The sequence below is a fragment of the Leishmania infantum genome, chromosome 34 (genome assembly GCF_000002875.2).
Source record: "Leishmania infantum JPCM5 genome chromosome 34".
In the NCBI taxonomy this organism is placed as follows: domain Eukaryota; phylum Euglenozoa; class Kinetoplastea; order Trypanosomatida; family Trypanosomatidae; genus Leishmania; species Leishmania infantum.
In genome coordinates, this window is record NC_009418.2 from 653,892 (window position 1) to 675,512 (window position 21,621).

The following is a 21,621-nucleotide window of genomic DNA, read 5'->3' on the forward strand; positions in this document are numbered from 1 at the left end:
GCACACGCACACACAAAAACTCGAGCGAATCAAGCGCGATAGCTGACGGTGAGATGTGAGAGAGAAGATGGATAAGGCAGAACTGCGAAGGACTGTGGAGGAGGCGAAGAATTCGGAAGAGGTGAAGGGCAGGTCGGGTCGGGGAAGAGAAGGCATCAAAAGAGCTGAAAACCTGACAAAGAGCCCTGCGCTAATACAGTGAAAGAGAAACAGTCTTGTGAACCAACGTGATTGCTGTTGTGTGCGCATATGCGTGCCTGTCTTGTTGAGGCGCACTGTGCGGGGTGGGGAGGGTGGGGAGAGAAAGGGTAGGAAAGGGAAGCGGCTGGCCACGCGCACTCGCGCTTGTCCCCTTCTGCATGGGCAACCGAGAAAGAAGAGGGATAGAGGAGGCATCGGTAGAGCACAATGAGCATTGCTCCCTCCAAAAAATACAGAGAGGCAGACACAAACTGCTGGAAGAGCACCACCGTGACATTGACCCGTGCCTGTGAACACACCACCCCGTGTGCGGTGGGAAAGAGAGGAGGAGGGCAACACAGCTTCTGCTGTTACCAACTGGCGAGGGCAGAAGCCACTGCTTCGCGCCGGAAAGATAAGCGCGGTCGCGCACCCTCGACATATTTTCTGTTTTTGATTGTGCGCTTATCTACTGTGCGCGTCCCTGTGTAATGGTATGTATGCGCGCACGCCTGCGCGAAAGGCCCGAGTGGTGCCGCAGCGACACGACGACGCCTGCTGTTGTTGACGAGACAGGCGCTAGCGCTACGTAGGCCCTCCTAACTTTGCCTGCCTGCCTCTCGATTTCCTTCCTTGTTGCCTTTCTACTGTGCGACAGTCAGCCAAGATGCCCTCCATAATAAAGCGGGTTTTGTTTGGAGAGTCCTCGACAACGAGGGAGGGGAGAGCGCCTTGGCAGCGTTCGCTCATTCGGGAAGGGCGTCGTGCGCTCCAGCGTTCGACGAGCAGTGGGCATCATTAAAGAAAAAGGAAGAGAGGAAAAGGGACGGAGCGTGTTGGAGCAGAGTAGGGCAGAGGTGTTCAAGAACAAAAGGAAGAAGAAGCGAGAAGAGAACAGCTGGCGACGATGCTGAGTATACGGAGCAGCAGTCCAGCTTAATCTTCGCACACACACACTAACGGGAGGAGGGTAAGGCTTTCCCTGCCTTTAGGCTCTCACCTCAGGGCCATCGAGGCACGACGCCGTAATGCGTGAACGGGAGCGCGAGAGGTCACGCGCGCAGTGTTCTCAAGCAGAGAGACGGCACTGTGCAGCAAACAGGGATGATCGAAGCTGACGCTTTATCTTTTCTTTTTTTTTTTTTTCATTTGAAAGGGTGGGAACAGGCGGCATCGATATGCCACGCCCCGTGTCATTGAACACACACACAGAGGGCAGTGCTTGCTTTCGTTCTTTCCTCGTTGCGTGTGCCCCCAAGCTGCGGCGCAGAGGGCAACACCAAAAGAAGGCCAGCAGAAAACAATACCAGGACAACCCGCAAGTGACCAGATGTCATCGCCAACTCAACGCCACACGACAGACAGAGAGCAGCAACCGCAACAAAAGAATAAGCAAAGCAGCGACGCCGTTGAAGAGGGAGAGAGCGAGAGCGAGAAAAAGAAGAGGAGCCGATGCTCAGTCTAGGTGCGATGAGGACCTCACAAAGAGCAACGAGAACGCGAACACACGACACACACACACACACACACACACACACACACACACGGAGACAGAGGCGCGTGCAAACAGCAATGTCGGCGTACGGGAGGTCAAACACAGATGAAGAGACCACCCCCGACAACGAAAAACACGAAGAACAGAGAGGACGGGGAGATGGGGCGCGGCTCAAGGAAGCAGGGAGACTAGCAACAACAACATGGGGTAGTGTGTTTGTTGCAATTCCCCTCGGCATCCCTCTCCTCCTCCTTTAAAAAAAAGGTACCCGCACCTTCAGGGAAACCGAAGATGCAGGGAAGAGTAACAAGCGCAAACAGAAGCAAAGGAACCTTGATTATCGCCTTCGCAGATTAGCAGCGCACCCACGAAGGAGGCACGCGAGGAGCAGTCCACGCATCGGAGCCCAACGCTGAAAGCCGCGTGCGGCTCGCCCGCACACAGCAACGACAGCTTGCAAAGCACGCCACAGAAGAGAAGAAAAATGGCTTAACACTCTCACCCATCACAAATGTCACCCATACCTCATGGATACCCCGGCTCGCTTCATCGGCTACCTATGCGGCACACGTGTCCACCACAACGTGTGCTTCTTCACTCTTCGCCCTTTCCCTCCCCTAAAAGGCGCTCACGAGGCGGCAAAGATGCTGGCTGCAGAGGCGACTCATCGACGGGTCGAGTAGTCGTCCTGTGAAGCATCGGCGGAGCGCACCCTCTCCGCCTTTCGGAGCTTCTTTCGCTGGGTCGCTGTCAAGGGGGGCGTGAACGGCCCCAAGTCCGGCGAGACACCAGCGCTCGCTGCCTCCAGCTGCTCCACGGCATCCTCCTGTTGTTCCACCGAGAGCGTCAAGCGCAACATGGGAATGTAGAACGGAAGTGGGTCGGCGGTCGGAAGCTTTAGATGCACGGTGCGAAATACGGTCGGGTTCTTCCCGCCGCTGTCTATCCGTTGAGCGCCGGTCGCGTGCCCATTTGTCGCCTTGCCCCTACCGACAAGGCCGCTGTGGCTGGTCGGTTGGGCCCTCACGTTTGGCATGGCCGGAGCGTTGAGGTCAAGAGGTGACATCACCTCCGCGTCGTCTACCCCCGCCTCCTTGCTGGTGCTATCACCCTCCAGACCCAGCGCAGGCGGCGATGCAACCATGTCCGGCGTCGGCGCAATCTGCGGTGTCGTCTCGGCAGAAAGACTGTGCTTCGCGGGCAGGTTGCGGCGGTTGCGCTTCAGCACAAGCATAAGCGGCACGTGCGGCGGGTTGACGGCGCGAACGCCTTGACGGCGCGTTTTGGGAAGAGAGACGTACGTCAACTTTGTCCCGCTCCCGTCCATCACTGTACGGGACTCGGACACAAGCTGGTAATAGGCGGCGACCCCGTGGCAGATGAGCCGACCGTAGCCATCGCGAAAGTGGAAGACCAGCGATTCAGGCGACTTGGAGCCATCCTTGATAAACGCTGAAAAGTGCACCTCGAGATCTTCGATCTGCTGCGTGAGGAACTCGCTGTTCAAAGCGTGCTGCAACTCGCCACGCAGCCGCGTGTTGAGACCCTGGAAGCGACCCTCTGGTGAGTCGGGGTCCGGCGGTGCCCGGACGTTGCGCAGCTGCGGCCCCAGCATGTCGGGGTGGACGCGCAGTCGCTCGAACTCCAGCAGCTGCTCCTCTCCTTCGAGATCAAACGCGTGCATGACCGCCTTTGGCAGGTCGGCGAACGACGGTCCTACCGATGTTTCTGGCTCGTCGGGGTTCAGCGTACGCCACTTCTGCGCCTTGACGAGGACCTCCCGCGCCAGCTCGTGTGCGAAGAAGTCGTTCAGCAGACGGTTCCGCACCTTGCGGTTCTTTGGAGCGCGAATGCCCGGGTACTTTTTGTACCGCGGGCGGTTCAGATGGATCTTCTTTTTGCTGTGCAGCTCCTTGTCCGTCAAAGGCCGCCTCGCGCGCGGGTCCAGCACAGCCGGGTCCGAGATCTCTGTCCGCTTGAGCACGAAGCCGTTGTCCACGTCGCTTGGTTCCGAGTAGTCCTCCCGCATCATTACCAAGTCGCCATCGCTGCTGTAGCCCACGCTGCGGGTGTGGATCTGCCGCTTGCCATGACGGTACACGTCATATGTGTGAAAGTGCATCTCTTGGTCGTACTGCATCGGCCCGTTCTGGATCGTCATGCGCTCCGTCGCCTCCTGCTGCAGAGCGCCCGACGGCGTCTGCTGCGTTGGGAAGCTATCCGTCACGCTCATGTGACGCGCCGTGCGGCTCTTTTTTTGGTAGCGCGGTGTGATGAGCGGCACAGCGGTTGTGCGGGGGCCGAGTGGTGGCGTGTTGGTCGTCGTCGCGGAATGCGCCGATGAGGAGGAGGAGGAGCGATGCCGTTGATACGGCGACGGTGCCGTGACTCCGTAGAAACTCGGGGGTGGTTGTGGGGGCTGCACTGGCGACCCTGAAGGACCGCCGTTACGGGGACCAGAGAATGCTGCCGGCGCAATGGGCGGCGAGGCGGAGCGGAATGGGGTGCTGCCGCGCTGGTAGCTTGTGTGTGTGACTTGAAACCCTTTCGGAGAGCTGCCTTTTTTCGTCGCGGCAGGCGCAGTCATCGTGGAGATGGTTGCCGTCGCCGTCGATTCAGCTGCGGTGGTTTTCGCAGACATTGCCGTGCCTGCCTCTGTCGGCTGCGGGGCGGTTGGGGAGGAGTCTGCGGTGTGCATTCCGCGAAAGGAGTCCTTGCCTACTGGCAGAAAGCGGGGGGGGGGGGGAAACTACACCCAATGACGATGCGTGCGTGCCGTGGGGGCGCAGGCCGCGCGTGTGCGGCTGTGGTGGCGTGTTTGACGGAGAGAGAGGCTCAGGCTTCGCTGTTCCGCCAAGAGACACAGGTGCTGTGTCGAACCTCAAAGGGTGACTCCTCGGCCGTCTATGATGACTGGATTGTACGCGTGGCCTCTCGCTTGCTTTTTGCGGTGCCTGTCAGAGTGTGGGAGGGGTCCCCCCCAAGGGTGGGGGATGTGGTTGTGGAGTCGAGAGCTACAAAGGAGAGGACGCACGCTCGCGTACTGTTCCTGGATGCGCTCTGCATGTGAGGGAGTGGGTGAAGGTAGCTGGGGCTCCAATGTGTGCTATCCAGATGGCGGTTTGCTTCTTTTTTCTCTTTGACCTACAGATGCCGCTTTCCAGCCGAACCTCGAGAGGCGATGCCGGGGAGCGGAAGAAACTAGAGGCAAGAACGCAGTGCGCGTTAGGGAAGCGTCACTCAACGGAGAGCAAGAGAGGGACAGATGAGACGCAGAAGCCATGATCTCGTCTCTCCTGGCGTGCCCTGTCTTCTTCGGCGGCGCCGTTTCCATCTCGCATGGCGGTGTGAGCTACACTTAACGTGAAGCGGACGCGAGAAGAACGCGTGCAGTTGCCTGTTGCTGCGTGTTCGCACATATTCGTTCGCCCCTCCCACTTAACCTCCCGCTCTGCCTGTGTCAAGTGAGCGACGCCCACAGAGAGGAAGTCAGAAGCGTGTGTGCCGCAAGAAGCGGAAAAAAAAACAAATGAAAGGAAAGCGCACGGCGAGAGTGTCAAAAGCCAGATGATCATCTTCCTCGCCCTCGCTCCCATGCGTCTTCCTTTTGCCCGCCAGTGCCCGTGCAAAATGGGGTGGCCATGCCTCAGCATTTGCAGCGTACACGTGAACTCCACAGAGGTGGCCCACTCGGCAGCTTCACTTATCGGCCAGAAAAAAAAGAGGGAAACACCAAGCACAAAACGACGTGGACAAATTCATAGCGACGCACACCAGCGTATCGACCGCGCTCGCTCGAGGTAGGCCGTTGTGTCTATGTGCACTGCTTCAGGCGGTCACCCGACGTCGCCCGTAGAGTCGTAGAGCGGTTTGCCGCGGGCACGAAGGGCCTCTTCGCGTCGAAGATGTGCGTCCGCGTTGGCCGGGATCTTCAGCTGCGCGTCTAGGGAGGAGGCGGCGTAGTCATGGGGCAGCTTCCTGCTCAACGATGCGACTGTTTTGTACTGCGTCGACCCCATGAGGGCCTCGAAAAGCTCCTCGGTGAGCGCCACCCCGGCTGCGCAGGCCTCCAGAAATACCATCATGGCCGCGTTTCGGGAGTCCGCGCCCTTGACGAGCAGCCCGTAAAGTACGGTGTCTGGCTTCACTGTCGGCTCCCCTTCTGGTGTACGAAGAACATGCTGAAGAAAGACATCCATGGCGGAAGGGAAGTCGGCGGGGTGCATTGTCGTGTACATGCGCATCATAATCTCAATCAGCTCGCGCTTCTCCGTCGCCGTGACCGAGAACTTCTTGCGCAGAAACACAAAGAGGGACTCTGCCTCGTCCTGCAGGTGCTCTCGGCAGCACCGGCGCAGCAGCGAGGCCCAGACGAAAAATGGAATCTCGCGCCCGCCCTCGCCCTTCGTCGCAGAGCCCACCGTCGCTTCGTCATCGCATGCCCCATCGTCCGAGCTGCTTCGCTTCTCCGACAGCGTCGATGACGCCGTTGCCGCGGCGGGGGAGGAAGAGCATCGGCGCAGCAGCTGCATCGCGCTGGGCACCGAGAGCCCAGCGATGAAGTCGTTGATAACTTCCCATGGCGCCGTGTACAGCACATCCGGGCTGACTTGCCGCTGCACGTCTCGCACCACCAGCGCACGCAGGCCTCCGTCCATCTTGACGGACTTTGTACTCACCATCAGCTTCACAAGGAGAGCGAGCTGCAGCTGCTGCACCGAGGTGTGTGTAGAAGGGGAAGTGAGGCAGCCGGCTCGGGTGAAGTCCTCCACTAACTCAGCAGGCAGTGAGATGTGCGGCATCGTAGTCGCATGCAGTGTGACGCCGCGCTGGTTGACGGCGTTGAAATAGTTCAAAGCCTTCTCCATCTCGCGCGACTGCGCGCACCATGCCAGCACGGCGTGAGCTGCCTGGTACGGCACCGGCGCCCCCTTTGCCGCACTTGCTCCCTTGTCGAGTGCGCCGATGGATGTCCTGGCTGACACGAGTGGTACCTGCTCATCCAACCACTCCAAGAGCCGCTTCCACCAAAGATCCATCAGTTTCGGCGCAGGCTGAGTGTTGGCCAGTGTGGCGAAGAAGACCTCCCACGTTTCGGGACGCACCGCCGTGTGCATCGGAGCCGCGCTTGCGATCGGCGCGCGAGACGTCGAGAGCTGCGCCAGTGCGTGGCCCATGTAATACCCAGCGAGGTCCCCCACGACGCTCCGCCGCAGCTGCCTCACCTCTCCAGCGACGATCTCTGGCGTCTGGCGCGAACCTGCAGCGCGGTGCTTCCCCGTGGCTACGGTCGACTCACGCACGTCGTCAAGGCACCACAAAGCCACGAACAGCACCTCGTAAAAAGACGCGTCGGGTTCAATCAGGTCGGTGTTACGCATTTCACTCAAAATGAGCCGCACCTCGCTTTCGGTCCGCAGCAGGCCGCTGCAGATTAGCGTTGCGTAGCAGTCACGCACCTCGGAGAAGTACGCTTGGCGCGTCGCCGCATCGCGAGAGTGGGTAGCCACACCATTGATTCGCGTCCACGTCTCCTTCAGCCTTCGTACGGCGTCAGTTGTCATCTGAGGTGGCGCTTCTTGCGCTATCTGGGTAGCACTTGCGGCTGCCTCAGGGGGGGAGGCCAGCAAGCGCCGAAGCAGCACCTGCATATCGGCCTGGGTAGAGCCCAAGGAGCTCAGAAGTAGCTCATCGCGATACTGGACACGTCGGTCTGCCAAAAGGCCCGTGTACACGCTGGTGATCTGCCGGCGGTACTGCAGAAGCTCGGCGATAGATGTGGCCAGATTCGCCGTCTCATCGTCGCTGCGGGGCGTCGAAGATTCCACCGACTCGCCACTCAAGCGGGTCTGAAGAGATGACAGCGCCTCTTCCTTATTCGGGACGGAGTTCAGGCTTGGCGTGGACGAGCATCGGCGTGCGCACCTCAGCGCTGTGGCAGCGCACGGCGACATCAGTGAAGCCTCAATGGTAGTCCTGCTCGTCGAGATTACGCGGAGCGCGCTTGCTCGTGGTGCACCAGTGGTCAGAAAGAACACGCCTGTTCGCCGGCAGAGCGCACAAGACTGCATCGCATTTGTGGATGGTGATCAGGTTGCGCGGCGAGACCAAGAGGCTCCGTCCTGTTTAAGATCGTTCGCAGCACGCGGTGTGCTGTCGTGCGTGGGGCAAGCACTGTTTGCCGACTCACAGGACTGGGCTTATCCGCAATGCGCAGTGCGGTAGCGAGTGGGAAGACGGTAGCGAAGAGGAAGAGAAGAGGGAGGGGCGATGGGGGACTACGCCAGTGCGTTTCCAACCCGGTGCATAGAAAGACGACAACAGCGGTGAAATTTCGATATATACGTACAAAACTATATACTAATATGCGTATCTGCACGCCAAGGGCTCTCATCTCCGCACGCTCCTTGCGTGTCTCATTGCATGTATGCCACTGATTACGCAAGATCTTTTCTCTTCAGTGCGCCAGCGCCGCGCTGACCCAGTACAGCACCGAATGGACGCACATGCCGCAGAGAAACGATTCTTGCCTGCGGATGTGTGTGCTTTCTTCTCGTTTGCTCTTGTCTCCACCTCGCCGGAGGCGAGTCGGGGCACAGTTCAGCGGGGACGCAGCATCGGGAAATGGGCAGCACAGATGCAAAGCAGACCGACCACCAACATCAGATATGAAAAAGGTCCACTTGCCAAAAGATGCGCACACATGTACCCTCCTCTTCAGCGGCGACCTTGAACCGGCGGCAGCTAAAATTGTGAGGTCCCGTCTCCGCCACCACCTCTTTGCCGTCATCCATGCGAGGTCAGTGACACAAACCAGTATACAACGTCCTTCTTGTCTGCGGCCTCCGCCATGCGCGTGTGCTTGCGCTTCCACACCTCCTTTACTTCTTCAGTGGACGACAGGATGGCCTTCGACTTTGCCGGGGAGCCGCCACGGGCACCAGCCGTGGTGACACGACCGCCGGACTTGTCCTGCGACTCTTCGACCCACACCGTGCCTTCCTGCACCATCCGCTTCAGCGCCGCTCGAGCGCGGTGCGTCTCCCAGTGGAGCCCGCTTGCGACTTGCGACTCCCGCACAGCCACGCACTGTTGTGAAAACGACAAGGAGACGTTTGTTTCGCTGTCCTTGCCCTTGCCGAGGTCAAAGGGATGGGCACCCAAGGCGTACGCGGCGCCTACACCGCTGCGGTGGCCGCTTCCGCCCACCGCAGTCGCCCGCGTGCTACCCTCCGACGCCATTGGCGCGCTCTTTCTTTGCTCCTCCACAGCAGCTTGTTTGGCCCTCTCTATCTTCTCCTTCTGCAGTCCGAGCACGTAGTTCAGCAGCAGCACATGGTCTCCGCCACGCGCGCCGTCTGGGGTGGTCTGGATGTAGGAGACTCCACCTAACTTCACCACGTTGTAGCCGGCGCCGAGTACTGAGAGTTTGGAGAGCGCCGTCAGGATGTCGGCCTCCGAGATGACGATCTGCTTTCCCTCATCACGGCGGCCACACTTGCTGCTACCGCTGCCGCTGCTGTGCTGCAGGGCATGATGACAGTTCTGCGCGTTTCCGCCCAGCAGCGAGCTGGCGTCGTAGGCCTTCTGCACAAAGAACTGGACACGCTGCAGCGGCACGTAGGCGCCGCAGAACTTGCGCTCTCGCATACACACTTCGACGGTGCGACTGGCAAGCTGGTAGTAGAAGTCGCCGAGTCCGAGAGCGTCGGCAAACACGTTCTTCTTGGACGAGATGAGGTCGACACCGAGTGAGTCGGCCAGCTGGCGAAAGCGCGCACGAACGACGGGGTCTTCCGTGATTTCAGACTTATGATTCTGCGCCAGCGCTTTGAGCTGTGCCTGGAGCTCCTCCAGCTGGTCCTCGATTTGCCCCACGCGCTCCGCCGTAATCTGAGCGCCGAGATCTGCCATCCGCTGCTGCTGCTGGCGCTCCTGCAGCACGTGACCGACGCCGACGCGACGCCGCATACCTACAACTACAAAAAAAAAGAGAAACGAAAAAATGTAATCCGGAAGGCGCTCGCGAAATGCGTGATGTTGTGAAAGAGCGAGCAAGTGGCGGCTGCAGCGGACAGTCACCTACAGACAAAGCCTGCGCTGCACAGACGCTACAAAGAAGCAAATAGAGCAGCTTGGCGACTCTACAGGGAGGCGGCGATGGAGATCACCGTATGCACGACTGCCCCTGTTACTGGAAGCTCTCAAGTGCAATCACGCCCGGGCGCGCACCAGTGCACTCCAAGTGAAAGCACCACTGCGTCGCCGAAGCGCAGAAACGCGAAGCGAGAACAACAACAAAAACAAAAGCAACGAGAAGAAGGCGGATTAGGACACAGAGAGAACAGTTCAGCACATACCATAAACGCGAGCGGGTGTAGCGTGCATTGACACCTCGGTAAGCACGGATGTCCCCCCTCCCCTTCCCCACACACACACAAAAAAAACAAAACAGCAACAACGACAGCGACAAAGGTCCATCGTGCGCGGTGTGTGCGGGCAAAAGGGCAGGAACAACATCACGGTGCCATTCATACCAACGGACACGGCACATCTGCTTGGTGCGAGCAAATCTCTCCCCCCACCCGCCGCGGCATCCTCTACAAGTTTGCTGCCATAGACTTGGTTTGCGCCATCTAACCGGACACCTCTCAGCACGCCCGCGTATCGTGTGAAAAAACTGCGGAAGTGGGCCAGCCGCAAAGAAGAGAGGGTGGGAACACCCACGTGCAGGGCAGCGAGCGACGGGCCGTGAAACGACGCCAACGTAGTTGGCTTTCCTTATACATGATAACCAGCATTTCTTCAACGACCCGTGAACGGTTTGAAAAGGAGTTCGCCGGTCAGCGAGTCGCGCGTGCTTGCGAGATGGCGCAACATTCCCAGTCGACGTCGCCGGCCCGTTTCGAGTTCCAGTAGCTGGTCTTCCACGCGATGCTGCCTCTCCAACGACGTGGCGCGGGTCTTTAGTGCGTCCGTTGGCGTTGTGCTGTACATGTCCACGCGCTGAAGCGCCGTGTGTGTTGCCATCGGCAAACCGGCAGTCAGTGGCGCATGCTCTGCGCCAACGGAGACGGGCGTGGCACCCAGCTGCAAATCAAAACCAGGAGCAGCCATTTTTTCAGGACCCGCCGTGCGCTCACTGGGCAACAGATCGCACTGTGTCGAGGTGCTAATGCGATCTGTGGCCGCGGAGACTTGCGGACGAGGTGGCTTCGGGCAGCCTAAATCCTCTGTCGGCTGCCGCCCGGCACACGAGGAGGCACCACGGCGAGGGTGCATCTGCATATGCGGCTGCTCTTCCGGCTTCCTCTCTTGTAGCCAACGATGTTGCGTTGCCTGTCTACGTTCTCGTAGCGCAGCGGCGTCTGCGTACATACGTGCACCGTCGATAGAACTCGCTCCCCACAGCTCTGCGACCTGGGGCAGAGGCGGTTGTCTGGCGGGTAAAGTTGCCACTAAGGGGCATGAGGGGCCCTTTGCCCGTGCAGTCGCCACTGCATCGACCTCCTCTGAGCTCGACACGGAGACGTCTGCCACCACTGCAGCGTCACCCACGATATCCTGCCTAGAGGTGCCATGCCATGCTTTGGCTGCGCTTTCAGAGTTCTCTGTCCGCGATGCCTGCTCCAGCTGAGTCCCTGGCGCTGGCGCCGCCGCACCCGCACCCGCAGCAACACCGGCACCGTGAGAGCTCTTCAGCTCACGAAGTTTGTCTCGGCAGATGCGCGCACTATGCGGGGCGACGGTTGGATGAAATGGTGGCGACGCCACTTCTTCATGAAGCGCTGCGTCTGCCGCTTTACGTGCTTTCGTCGCCTCCAGCCTCAAGAGCGAGGCGCGTGTGTGCAGTGGCGCCTGTGCCGGGGCGGACCTGCTGCGACGACGAGGTGAAGAGATGGGCCGCTCGCTCACGTAGTCGTCGCTGCTCCCACTTCGGCCGCCGTGCCGGACGCTCGAGTGGCGTTTGCTCGCACGCGCCAGCTCAATGCCCCCTGTGAGCGGGTCGCAGTGAATTTTGGTGGATGCGTTCCACCGAGGCGGTGGTGCGTCAGCCGTTCGTTGGGACATCTGCGAGGCATACCGCTTGTCATGAGAAACAATGCCAGAACCCGCGCCACGGCGAGCCGACGCAGACGGAAATGGATAAAGCCTAGCGAGAAGGGCCCGCACGCTCGGCTTCTTCGCCGAGCAATTCGGTGGCTGGTGAGGCTCACTGGCAGCCACCTCTTCCTCTACGCGCCGCAGCAGCGGAGGTGCCACATTCCACCGATTCATGGGAAAGTAAGGCGCGCTGCAGCCCAGAAAGCGGTGCACTGATGGCGAAGCACTGTCCGTTCGTGTCTCACGAGGGGCAGACACTAGACCCCCTCCAAGGCCGTCAAACCAAGTGCCGCGGCGAACGCTCGCTTCACTACTAGCACAAGACGGTATCATCACGTGCCGCTCTGTGCCGACGGGCGGCGACGCCGGGAAACCACTAAGTCGTCGTGAAGAGAGCGGCGGCGCTACATATGGCGACCTCTGGACTCGACTTTGTCCACTGCAATGGCCAGCCACGTCATCTGAGACGACGGGCGCAGCCTGCGAGGCGGCGGAGGCTATCTTTGCGCCCTTGCCATCCTTCTCATTATCCACGTAGTCGATGCGAGCAACCTCCTCCTGTGTCGTATCGGCTGGGAAGCGCAAAACTCTCTCCACCGCCTCGCGGTGCACAAAATCTCCGCTGCGGCTGTTCCGGTTGAGGCCGACTCTGGCTTTCGTGGCAAACATCGTTGCAGACCACGCTGCCTTTGTGTCCGCCATCGGCGACGATGCATGCTTCTCTTGTATCATGGCCGCAGACCGTTGCGGTACGTCGGAAGCGTTCGCCTGCGATGGAGGCGAGCCTTTCACGCTCCGCCTCCATTTCATAGGGGAGGCGGTCAGCTGAGCCGGCAGCGGAGAGTTCGGCGAAGCGGAGCTGAAATGGATGCGCGCGACGGACACACTGCGGTGCCGCAGCTGCGACTCCTCCGCCTTCTCAAACCCGTCCGAGACGCCGGTCGAGGAGGTAGGCGCAGAGGAACTCGTTTCTTCCCACATCTCTGGCACAACCGGCGAGTTGTCGAGAGCCAAGCCGATTACGCGCGGGGAAGGAGAGGTGGAATCATGTCCTACGCCGCTGCTGTCGCGCATGGCCGGCGCTGTCTCCACTTGCGGCAACGCGCCGTTGCCGTCCTCATCGGTCATGGCCAGCAAATCCTCCATGTACGAGCGCGCCGGGGCCGGGCTGCGACAAAACATCTCCGACGCCCTAGATGACGACAGCGAGGGGGACTCCGGGCCTGCGCGACTGCCAGCCGCGCTCTTCAGTTCCGCTTGCTCGCTTTCTCTCGGGTCCCCACCCGCATACTGCGTGGGTCGGTGCGGTGACGGAGAGGAGCCGCGGTAAAAGTCTATGATGCCGCAAAGTGGAGAAGGTGGCGCTGGCGGTGAAGAAGACTCTCTAGTCGACGCGCTGAGGAGCTGCGTACCTGAGGCAGGGGGAGAAGCGATAGTGCTCGCCTGCGCGGAATGCTTCACGGCCTTCGTCGTCGGCGCCACCGAGCGAGCAAACGTCTTTCGGATCGGGTGAAAGGAATGATGGCTGGCGCCAGAGGCCGGCGAGGGCGAAGCAGAGGTGGATTCGCTTCCCCAAGTAACGGGCGCCGGCGAGGCCTCTAACTCCGAATACGTCGACGCCGCCGTTTCGATTGTATGCGCTCGGTTCGCCTCTTCGAGGACGATAACCGGAGCCTTGCGCACCGGGGTAGCTCGAAGGGGCAGCATTTTCGTTTAGCTTTTCCGCCCTTTTTGGCCTGCCAGTACGCGTGTGGCTTCACCATGCAAAGGGAAAAGAACGACGACGCTGTGATGGGCGTTTTACCTCTCTCTATGACCAGAGGGTAGCCGATGCACAATCGGAGTCTAATGGGCAACAATGTCTATGCAGCTTGTAAGCCTGTATATGAAGGAGCGGTTTGGTGTGTGCGTGTATGCGGCCTCCTCTGCTGTTGCGAGCGCTGGCGCGGTGGAACGGGCGGCCGCCGACGCAAAGGAAACAAAGCGAAGCACCGGTTCCCCTCCATGAATGTTTGGGAGGGGCGTTCGCACGAATCAACCAAACGCGGTGTCGCTTTCCTTCCTTTCACCGGTCGCCCTCTTTTTCTTTGATCGTACACCCAGACCCACTTGGCTCCGCAGATGGCACGGCAGCGGTGAGCTCTCGGGCAGGTAGCGGGACACCCAACTCCAGCGAAGGAGGTGTCGGCAGCGCGGAAAAGAAGAAAAAAAAATGGAGCACAACAGAGGCTACCTGATGGAGACGTGTGTCACTGGAGGGGTGCGACCGTTGAGATAGCACGGATCAAGAATCGACGCGAGCATTTTGGTGAGCCGGTTACGCAGTAGAGCTTGAACTTGCACCTTCTGCATTGTGGAGAGACAGGGAGAGGTCTTCTTTGTAGAGTGAACGCACGCGCGCGCATGTTCACAGACGGCGCGCCGTCTGCACTTGCATCAACCGCGACACGGCACGTAGCCCTCCAGCTGGTTTGCTTCATTATTATTTCCTGTCACGAAGAAAGGCGAAGCGAAGGGGGAGGTGATGGGGACAGAAAAGGTAACGACGTCAAAACTGCCTTCCACTTTTTTTTTTTTGGGGGGGGGGGGGGTGGTTCCTTCGTCACTTTTCGCTGGTTTTGTTTACGTCTTCGATGTTCATGCAGTCTGGCACTCACGCAGACGGACAAGGCTGAGCAAACGAACGCACACGAACCAAACCAAGAACCATCACTGCGCACGCACGCATAGACAAACTGGCTCAGGCACTTGCGCACCAGCCTTCACGTGCTCACCAACAATCTGTTGGGCCACAGCAAGCCACCAAGACGCACAGGACGACACCATTAGGGCGCTCCGTGTTCATAAATACTAAGATAAACGAAACCTCCCGCAAACAAAACAAAACACACACGCAAAACGAGAGGAAATAGCACACAGCACTAACGCTGAGTTGTTTCCGGACACTGCACCATACACCGAGGTCCGCCCCGCCTCCCTACATGCCCTGCGACAGGGTATCAACCAAAGCAAACAAACAGCAAGGGGGAGTACGGCGAGAGTAAAAGGAAGCAAACGTTGCGCACGTGCACACAAACACCATCGGATGCCATCATAACCGCGGCACGCACTCAGATCTGCCGCCTGAAATGCAGAGCATGAGACGATTATATCCACCCGTTGCTGCATCTCTACCACACCGTGCGTGCCAGCCACACAAGCATAACCCCGGCAAAAGAAAAACGAAAGAAAGCTCGCGCTCTAAAACGCACGCTGTTCATGTTTGCAGTAGCTGCTTGCTGTGCGCCCTGATCATCATGTATGTCTGCAAGCCCCATAGATGGTTGCGTGTTTTCTTCCGTTGCCTTATCTTGGCCTCCTTGGGAAGTCCGTCGTTCACGCGCCTTTTCAGCGGTGATTCGCCTTTTTCTCCATCCATTTCGCTGTGGTGAGTTTCGGTTTCCGGATATACACCTCCACGCATACCCACGACCGCTGCCAACGCCGCTGAAGCTCTCCCTCTACATCCCGGCCACGACCCTAAAGTGGGGACCAGTAGTCGACACACCTGAACATCGTACCGGGGCTTCTCATGCACCTCTTCCGTTGCCCCCAGAAGTTAGATAATAGCACGACGACGGCACACCGACAGACACCCACACAGGCGCGGGCATGCATTCGGGAGAATGAGCGGCAGCTTCATCGATGTGTTTGGGTATGTCTTTTTTGCTACCTGCGGAGAAAAGACTTGAACCAGCGACGGTGGCCCTGCCTTCGTGTGTGCTATTGCTTGCGTTAGGTGGTGCTCTTGCAGTTTTCAACCTTCTCACCGTCCGTGCAGATGCCCAGCAGACGCGACGTGTTTACATTGCTGCTCTTGAACCAGTACTTGATGGTGTTGGCTACATCGGCCGTATTGGCGTCCTCGGCGATGTCGCTCAGTTGCACGAGCTCGCCCTTTGTGTACACCACCATGAGCAGTGGTGCGGCCATCTCCGCGTTGGCACCGTCGCTGGTGACGATCATGAGCCAGTTCTCTGCCTCCTCACTGGTGCGCCTAGATAGAGCCAGGGCGATACGGCCCACGGTGGAGTCGAGCAGGTTCACCTCGCTGCGTTCCTGCACCGCCAGCTCCGGGTTGTTCACCTCCGCCTCGGCGAGCTTGCTCAACTGGAAGTACAAAGCATCGGCGGAGTGGTTTATCATTTTCTCGAAACCAAGCAGGATTTCGTCGTTGTACAGCTGCGCGCAATCATCGCATGTGATGTATTTGCGGAAGGCGTTGCAGTATGCTGATTCCTTCGTTTCCGGGCACTTTTGGCCCGAGCACTCCGTGTCAAGCAGACCCACCTGCGGGCACGGGCTCGTGCCCGCCGCCCCCAAAGACCAGTAGGCGGACGGTGCAGCCACAATGGTGTGCTTATCCTGCGACTTTAGCCAGCCAAGGATCGACGTGGTGTTGACCAGCGTGTCGGCACTGATGGTAGCGGATCCAGTGAGGAGGTTGACGAGCGGGTTCGCTGTGCTTTTGGCTGCGATCGTTGCAAACTGCCCACCCGCTTTGGAGAGAAGGCGCATAAAGGGGGACTTGTTGCTCCTCAAGGCGCGGCCCACTGACATGGGCGACAGCCCCTTCGCAACAATCATTACCATCTTCGGCTTTCTAGTATCGCCGACAGTTTTGCGGGCTGTGTTGGAGACGACAGCCAGGCATGCCAGGAGAAGGAAGACTACGGCGGTGACGAGCACGGTGCGGCGCAGAGCACGGGCGTGCAGGGCCTCTTTCACCTCGGCATTGGTGTGAGTGCCAGGTTCCTTCGGCGGCGGCGGCACCTTCTTGGGAAGTGACGGCATCTGTTCCCCCCCCGACTGAGCAGGTGAGAGTAGTACTACGAGTCTGTGAGAATGCCCGAGAGTCTGAGGGTGCCTCTACGAGCTTACGTGATCGATAAGGCGAAAGCAGCGTGCGTGTTAGAGAGAAGCGTATGACACGGTCTTTCCGTGCAACAGAAGGCGTCGACGCACACAGCGTCTGCCTTCCGCGGCGATGTCCGCTTATGGACAACCGAAAATAATAACTCAATAAAAAAAGAGAGAGTGTGGTGAGCACAAGTGTCTACGACAAAGCCTGACCGTGCGAGAAACACACTGCACGCCTCTCGACAGAAGAGGGCAGTGGAGGTACACAAAATAAGAAGGGGTGAGGGGGGAAGGACGCGACAAACTCAAGCGCCACTCTCCAGCAAACAGGATGTTATGCACGCTGGTATCGGTACTAATGCGAACAGAAGCCCATGCAGGAGCACACAGAGAGGACAACACGGTAATTACCTACGCGAGAGAGAAAAACAGACAAGACCCGGAGAGCCGACACACAGAAGGGGAGAGAGAGCGAGACAGAAGATCGTCCTTTACTAGAGATGTGCAACCGCCGTTTGTGAGAAGCCCGCAGGTGCGCACAAGAACAACAAAAAAGGGGAAAGGGGCGCCGAGGAGGGGGCGATGGAGCGGGGTCGACGACGTCGAGAGGAAATAGATGAGCCTCGTCGCGCGCGCACACAGGTGACCGGGGGAAAAACAAACTTCAGCAATACTCTCGGACAAAGTCCAAAATAAAACGATGCGATGAAGAGCAAACCAGCTACCCTTTGCATGTCGCTTGTGCTTTCGGGGTGCCAGGGAGAAATGCCGACGAGCGCGTCCGTTCATACACGAGGCGGCGAGGGAGGAGTACAGGTGACGAGTCACGGCGATGAGAACAAGGGAAGGAAAAAAAAGTGACAGGCAAAGGTGAAGGGGTGCAGTTGTGCAGAGGAGCGGAGGGGGCAGGGTGTAGCCAAATCGTGCAGCTTCCCCTCCAACGGAAAGGAGGCATTTCGAATGCCCCCTTCTTTTTTCAAGTCCATGAAGAAGTCCCGTTAGAAATGAATCCGTTCGTCGCGTGTGCTGCCAATGCGTGTCGAAGGGTGTTCCATGGAGACTTTCCGTGGATCTTCTTGAATTCAATTTTTTTTTCGGTATCTCTCCCGACACCTTTCGCGTAGAGCAGTTAAGAGTAAGTAAGTGACCTCTGCTGCACTGCCTCGTACTGATGGGCTCTCCTTCGCTCACCTCTCCTTCCCGTGTAAACAACGGGCAAGCAAAGTAAACGACAAAGACTAGCATGAAACTGTTTGGAGTGAGGGGGACCATTACCAACAGCCGGATAAGCAAGAGGCACACGTTTTTCAGCACAAAGACGAAAAGGAAGAGCCCACCTAAGCCTACTGAGAAGGGATCCTTGACAAGGCAAGAGGGGCAGGTGATACACAGCTGCCCCATCCTGAGATGGGGCAAGCCGGCCACCTGCTTCAGTTTCGTGCGCGGCGATCGTCTCTCTTGCTGAGCGCCACTCTCGTTCGCTGCAGTCGGATTCCTCATCAGAGTGGTGACACCCTGGATGCTCCGTCTGACAAAAACAACGGTGGCCGGAGAACTCGAAAAAGCGCTCGCGCGACGTTGCGGTACCGACGACAGTGGGGTCTGTGGCCCACATGGCGTCCGCTATGTCGTGCAAAGGGCACGTCCCACACTATGCACTGCGCTGAGCCCGCTCGAAGGGACACGCCCGCAGCACTGGCTTGGAGAGTGAAGAGCACAAGACCGTCGCGACATGGACTGTCGCAGCTCGTGCCGCTGGACGCGGGATAGGCCGCTTTCACCTGGTCTGGACAAAATACGTTGCGCGATACCAGCGCCCCGATGCGCTGCCCCAGAAATTCGGCGCTGTATGGAAAGGTGGGGCCAAGGTCACCGCCGCTGCGCGGCAGCGCTAGCGGGTTCAGCGCAGCGCCACCCACGATCCAGTCAAACTCCACTAGCAGGAGAAGCCCCGCACTGTAGTACACTATGATCATCTGCCAAGAAGAATCCTGAAGCTGCTCGGCTAGTGCCGCACCAGCGGCGGCGGACCGCTCGACAGAGTTCAGCGCTATCAGACGCGCTGTGATAGGGAAGCTCTCCAACGCCATGCTCAAGAGAACACCGTGACAATTGAGGGTCTCCAAGAAACAGCGTCGCCCCACAAGGCCGCCGCGGACGGCAGCAAGGGGCTGCTCAATGGCTGTCCGACTTCTTCCCCGCGTCTCCATGAGACCGCCCAGAACGTCCCTGCACGCCGTCCTCCATTGCCTTTGCTTTCTTCGCCACTGTCAATCGGAGCGGAAGAGACACACGGCTACGTTAACCAGCAAAGGACACATCTTGACCGCAGAAAGAGAGACAGCCCTTTCACTGGGTGCACGGCGTATACGGAGGCGATAGAGTCGCAAAGTCGTTCGTCGACCCCGTAACTCGCGCACCTCCGGAAATCACTCTTGCTAGAGCCCCGTGAAGAATCACACGCGTGAGCAGAATCACTCCGCTGCGTCGTGCGCGTTACAACGGGATGGGCGGACTCTGGCCCCCGGCCGAGGTGACAGCCACCAGTGTCAAGATGGCTAAGTCAATAGCAGAGGAGAGCGACTTAAGAGCCAGGCCCACACGGACTGCATCTTCAGCGCCGGAGGAAAATGTGGTGACGTACACTGTCAACTGCGTGGTGGCCGTCGAGTCATCTGCACATGTGCTGTATGACAGCACCAGGATTTCTGTCTAGCGTACTTCCTGTTGCGCTTCCTAATCCTCGAGTTGTGTCCATACGAGAAGGCGGAAACAGGACCAAGGAGCAAAGAGATCATACTCAGATCACCGTTGATTGCGTGCGTGAACGAGGCTCAGGCAGGAGGAAAGGTAGGGATGAAGAGTGAGCGACTGGGGAGAGGGATCGGTATACAGGTCATGTAACCCGAGAAAGCGCAGCCCCGAGTTGCCCGCACGCGTGCCACTATTCGACATAATCGACAGAGCTTACCCACGCACACGCGCATCGCCAAGCAAGGCACAGCAGAAAACGACTGGGCTTGCTTTCAAACGGCACCTGTGACACCGAGACGAGCACCACGACCAAAGCGGTCGTGGTGCTCTTTTCGCTTGGCGCTAGCGGGTAGCACACAGCGCACCAGGAAGCGGGGACTGGTATGCGAGTGCTCAAGAAGGAAGGCCACAGCAGTGGCACGTGGCGGTCAATCGTCGTTTTACGTCTGGACGTACGCGACCGAGTTCTCCTTTCTGATTCAGCTCGAATGTTCGGGCGGTAATTCTTTTCGGGGTGCCACCCTCTTCTCCTCTTCCAACTCCCCCAAACAAAACAAACAGAAAATCAAAAAAAAAACAGCTAAAAGACACGTCTGTCAGTCGGCAAAACAAATGCGTAATAGGCAGGCAGGCAAGGAGGAGAGCGCAACGTGAAGCGGTCTAGGAGGGGGGGGAAGGGACACAATGCACACAACACATGCAGTGAAAAGGCACGCTTCTCGCAACCACGAAGCAACAACAACGAAAAAAAAAAGTGAGAGAGAAGCAGAACAGTGAAATATATGCAGCAGCGAGAGAGAGAAGGCCGCCAGAAATGAAATGATCAAACACAGGAAATCCCTTCGTCCCTTCGTCGCACTGCCTTTACACACCACGCGCTCTCACTTCGCGCAAGGCGGAATTACCACAAAAAAAAAGCTGGGTGTTGAAACAAAAAAGGACAGCGGTGCGAAAAACGCTGGGGTGCGTGTGTATGTGTAGGCGTTCTCGGGCTTATATCACCGTTTTCTGTTGGCATAGGTTGCTGTTGTTTTTCTTGTTTAGCCTCCTATGAGAACAGTGCGCAGGGCATGCGAGCGCGTGTGCCGGTGCCCGCGTTTTCAAAAATGAGGCAAGTGGCTGCGGTGCGCGGCTGCGTGTGCACTGCAAGAGGACACAAGCGGCTATGGAACCGTCCGCTATAATACACGTGGGCACATTCGAAAAGGGAACACGTATACGACTGCAGACACAGACAGCCGCACAGTTGCGTGAGAAAGCAAAAAGCGGAGCAAAGAAAAATATAAATCAAATGAGACATTAGTAGGACAAGTTGTTTTTATTTTTGCGTGCAACGTGTCCACTCTATCATACAGCATAAGCTCACCTCTGGTCTACCTCTACCCAGTCACAGACCTCAATCGAGTGGTGCAAAGCAGTGGTTGAAAAGCCTCACGGTCATGTGCCCCGACTTCGTCAGCTGAACGCGGTCTCTAAACCAAGCCCTGCCCACCACCCGCGCTCTGCAGGTCACCCCACAGCCGCTTCCAGTACGCTGGTCGCCACCTGGCGCATCTCCCTTGGGGTGGCAGTCATGCTCGCCACCGGTTGGCAGTGCGAGGGCCGGGTGAGTTACACTCGAGTTGCGTTGGCACTTCGCCTTCCGTATGGATGGCAGCAGCGCGTGCACTGTCGTAGGTTGCTCCGACGAAACGCTGTCCAGGACCGGAGCGCCGACTTCAGTTGTGATACATCTCTCTAGCCTTCTCCTATGTCGTAGACACTGGATCCTGTGATGCCACGCACTGAGACGTGTGCGCCCCCTTCTCCAACGCCATCCACATTCACATATATATCACAAGTCAGAAACGGCAACAAAAAAGTTGCATGACTACGCACTGCTGTGAAGGAAAGGAAATAGGGACCGAGATGACACACACACACACAGATATAGTAATTACAAACAACAAAAACTGAAAGAGCAGCTCATAGCACCCACATACACGGTTCATCGTGGCGTACTTGGGAAGGTTCGAGGGTGGAAAGGCAAACACGCACTAGCAAACCAAAGGCGGGGCAATGGAGGAGGAGAATTCCGAACCGCAAACGAAGAGAGAGTTTCGAAAAAGAAAACACTAAGCCAGAACATGTACGCATGTGCGCAGATGCATACGCGAATATGGACGACGAGCTTGCACACTTCACACCCT

At 58.3% G+C, this 21,621-nt stretch overlaps 5 protein-coding genes across 5 annotated transcripts; all 5 read right to left on the reverse strand.

Annotated features, from left to right (window-relative positions):
* Positions 1-2,339: 2,339 nt before the first annotated feature.
* On the reverse strand, positions 2,340-3,908 carry LINJ_34_1550 (conserved hypothetical protein; the record flags this gene model as incomplete). The annotated part of the gene is made up of 1 exon (XM_001468489.1): positions 2,340-3,908. One exon carries the CDS (start codon positions 3,906-3,908, stop codon positions 2,340-2,342), a length of 1,569 nt encoding a protein of 522 aa, XP_001468526.1.
* Positions 3,909-5,511: 1,603 nt separating this feature from the next.
* LINJ_34_1560 (conserved hypothetical protein) lies at positions 5,512-7,629 on the reverse strand (the record flags this gene model as incomplete). Its single annotated transcript, XM_001468490.1, has 1 exon — positions 5,512-7,629. One exon carries the CDS (start codon positions 7,627-7,629, stop codon positions 5,512-5,514), a length of 2,118 nt encoding a protein of 705 aa, XP_001468527.1.
* Positions 7,630-8,461: 832 nt separating this feature from the next.
* Positions 8,462-9,646, reverse strand: LINJ_34_1570 (conserved hypothetical protein; the record flags this gene model as incomplete). The annotated part of the gene is made up of 1 exon (XM_001468491.1): positions 8,462-9,646. The coding sequence occupies one exon, from the start codon at positions 9,644-9,646 to the stop codon at positions 8,462-8,464; it is 1,185 nt and encodes a 394-aa protein (XP_001468528.1).
* Positions 9,647-10,480: 834 nt separating this feature from the next.
* Positions 10,481-13,486, reverse strand: LINJ_34_1580 (conserved hypothetical protein; the record flags this gene model as incomplete). The annotated part of the gene is made up of 1 exon (XM_001468492.2): positions 10,481-13,486. The coding sequence occupies one exon, from the start codon at positions 13,484-13,486 to the stop codon at positions 10,481-10,483; it is 3,006 nt and encodes a 1,001-aa protein (XP_001468529.2).
* Positions 13,487-15,553: 2,067 nt separating this feature from the next.
* LINJ_34_1590 (conserved hypothetical protein) lies at positions 15,554-16,612 on the reverse strand (the record flags this gene model as incomplete). Its single annotated transcript, XM_001468493.1, has 1 exon — positions 15,554-16,612. One exon carries the CDS (start codon positions 16,610-16,612, stop codon positions 15,554-15,556), a length of 1,059 nt encoding a protein of 352 aa, XP_001468530.1.
* Positions 16,613-21,621: the final 5,009 nt, after the last annotated feature.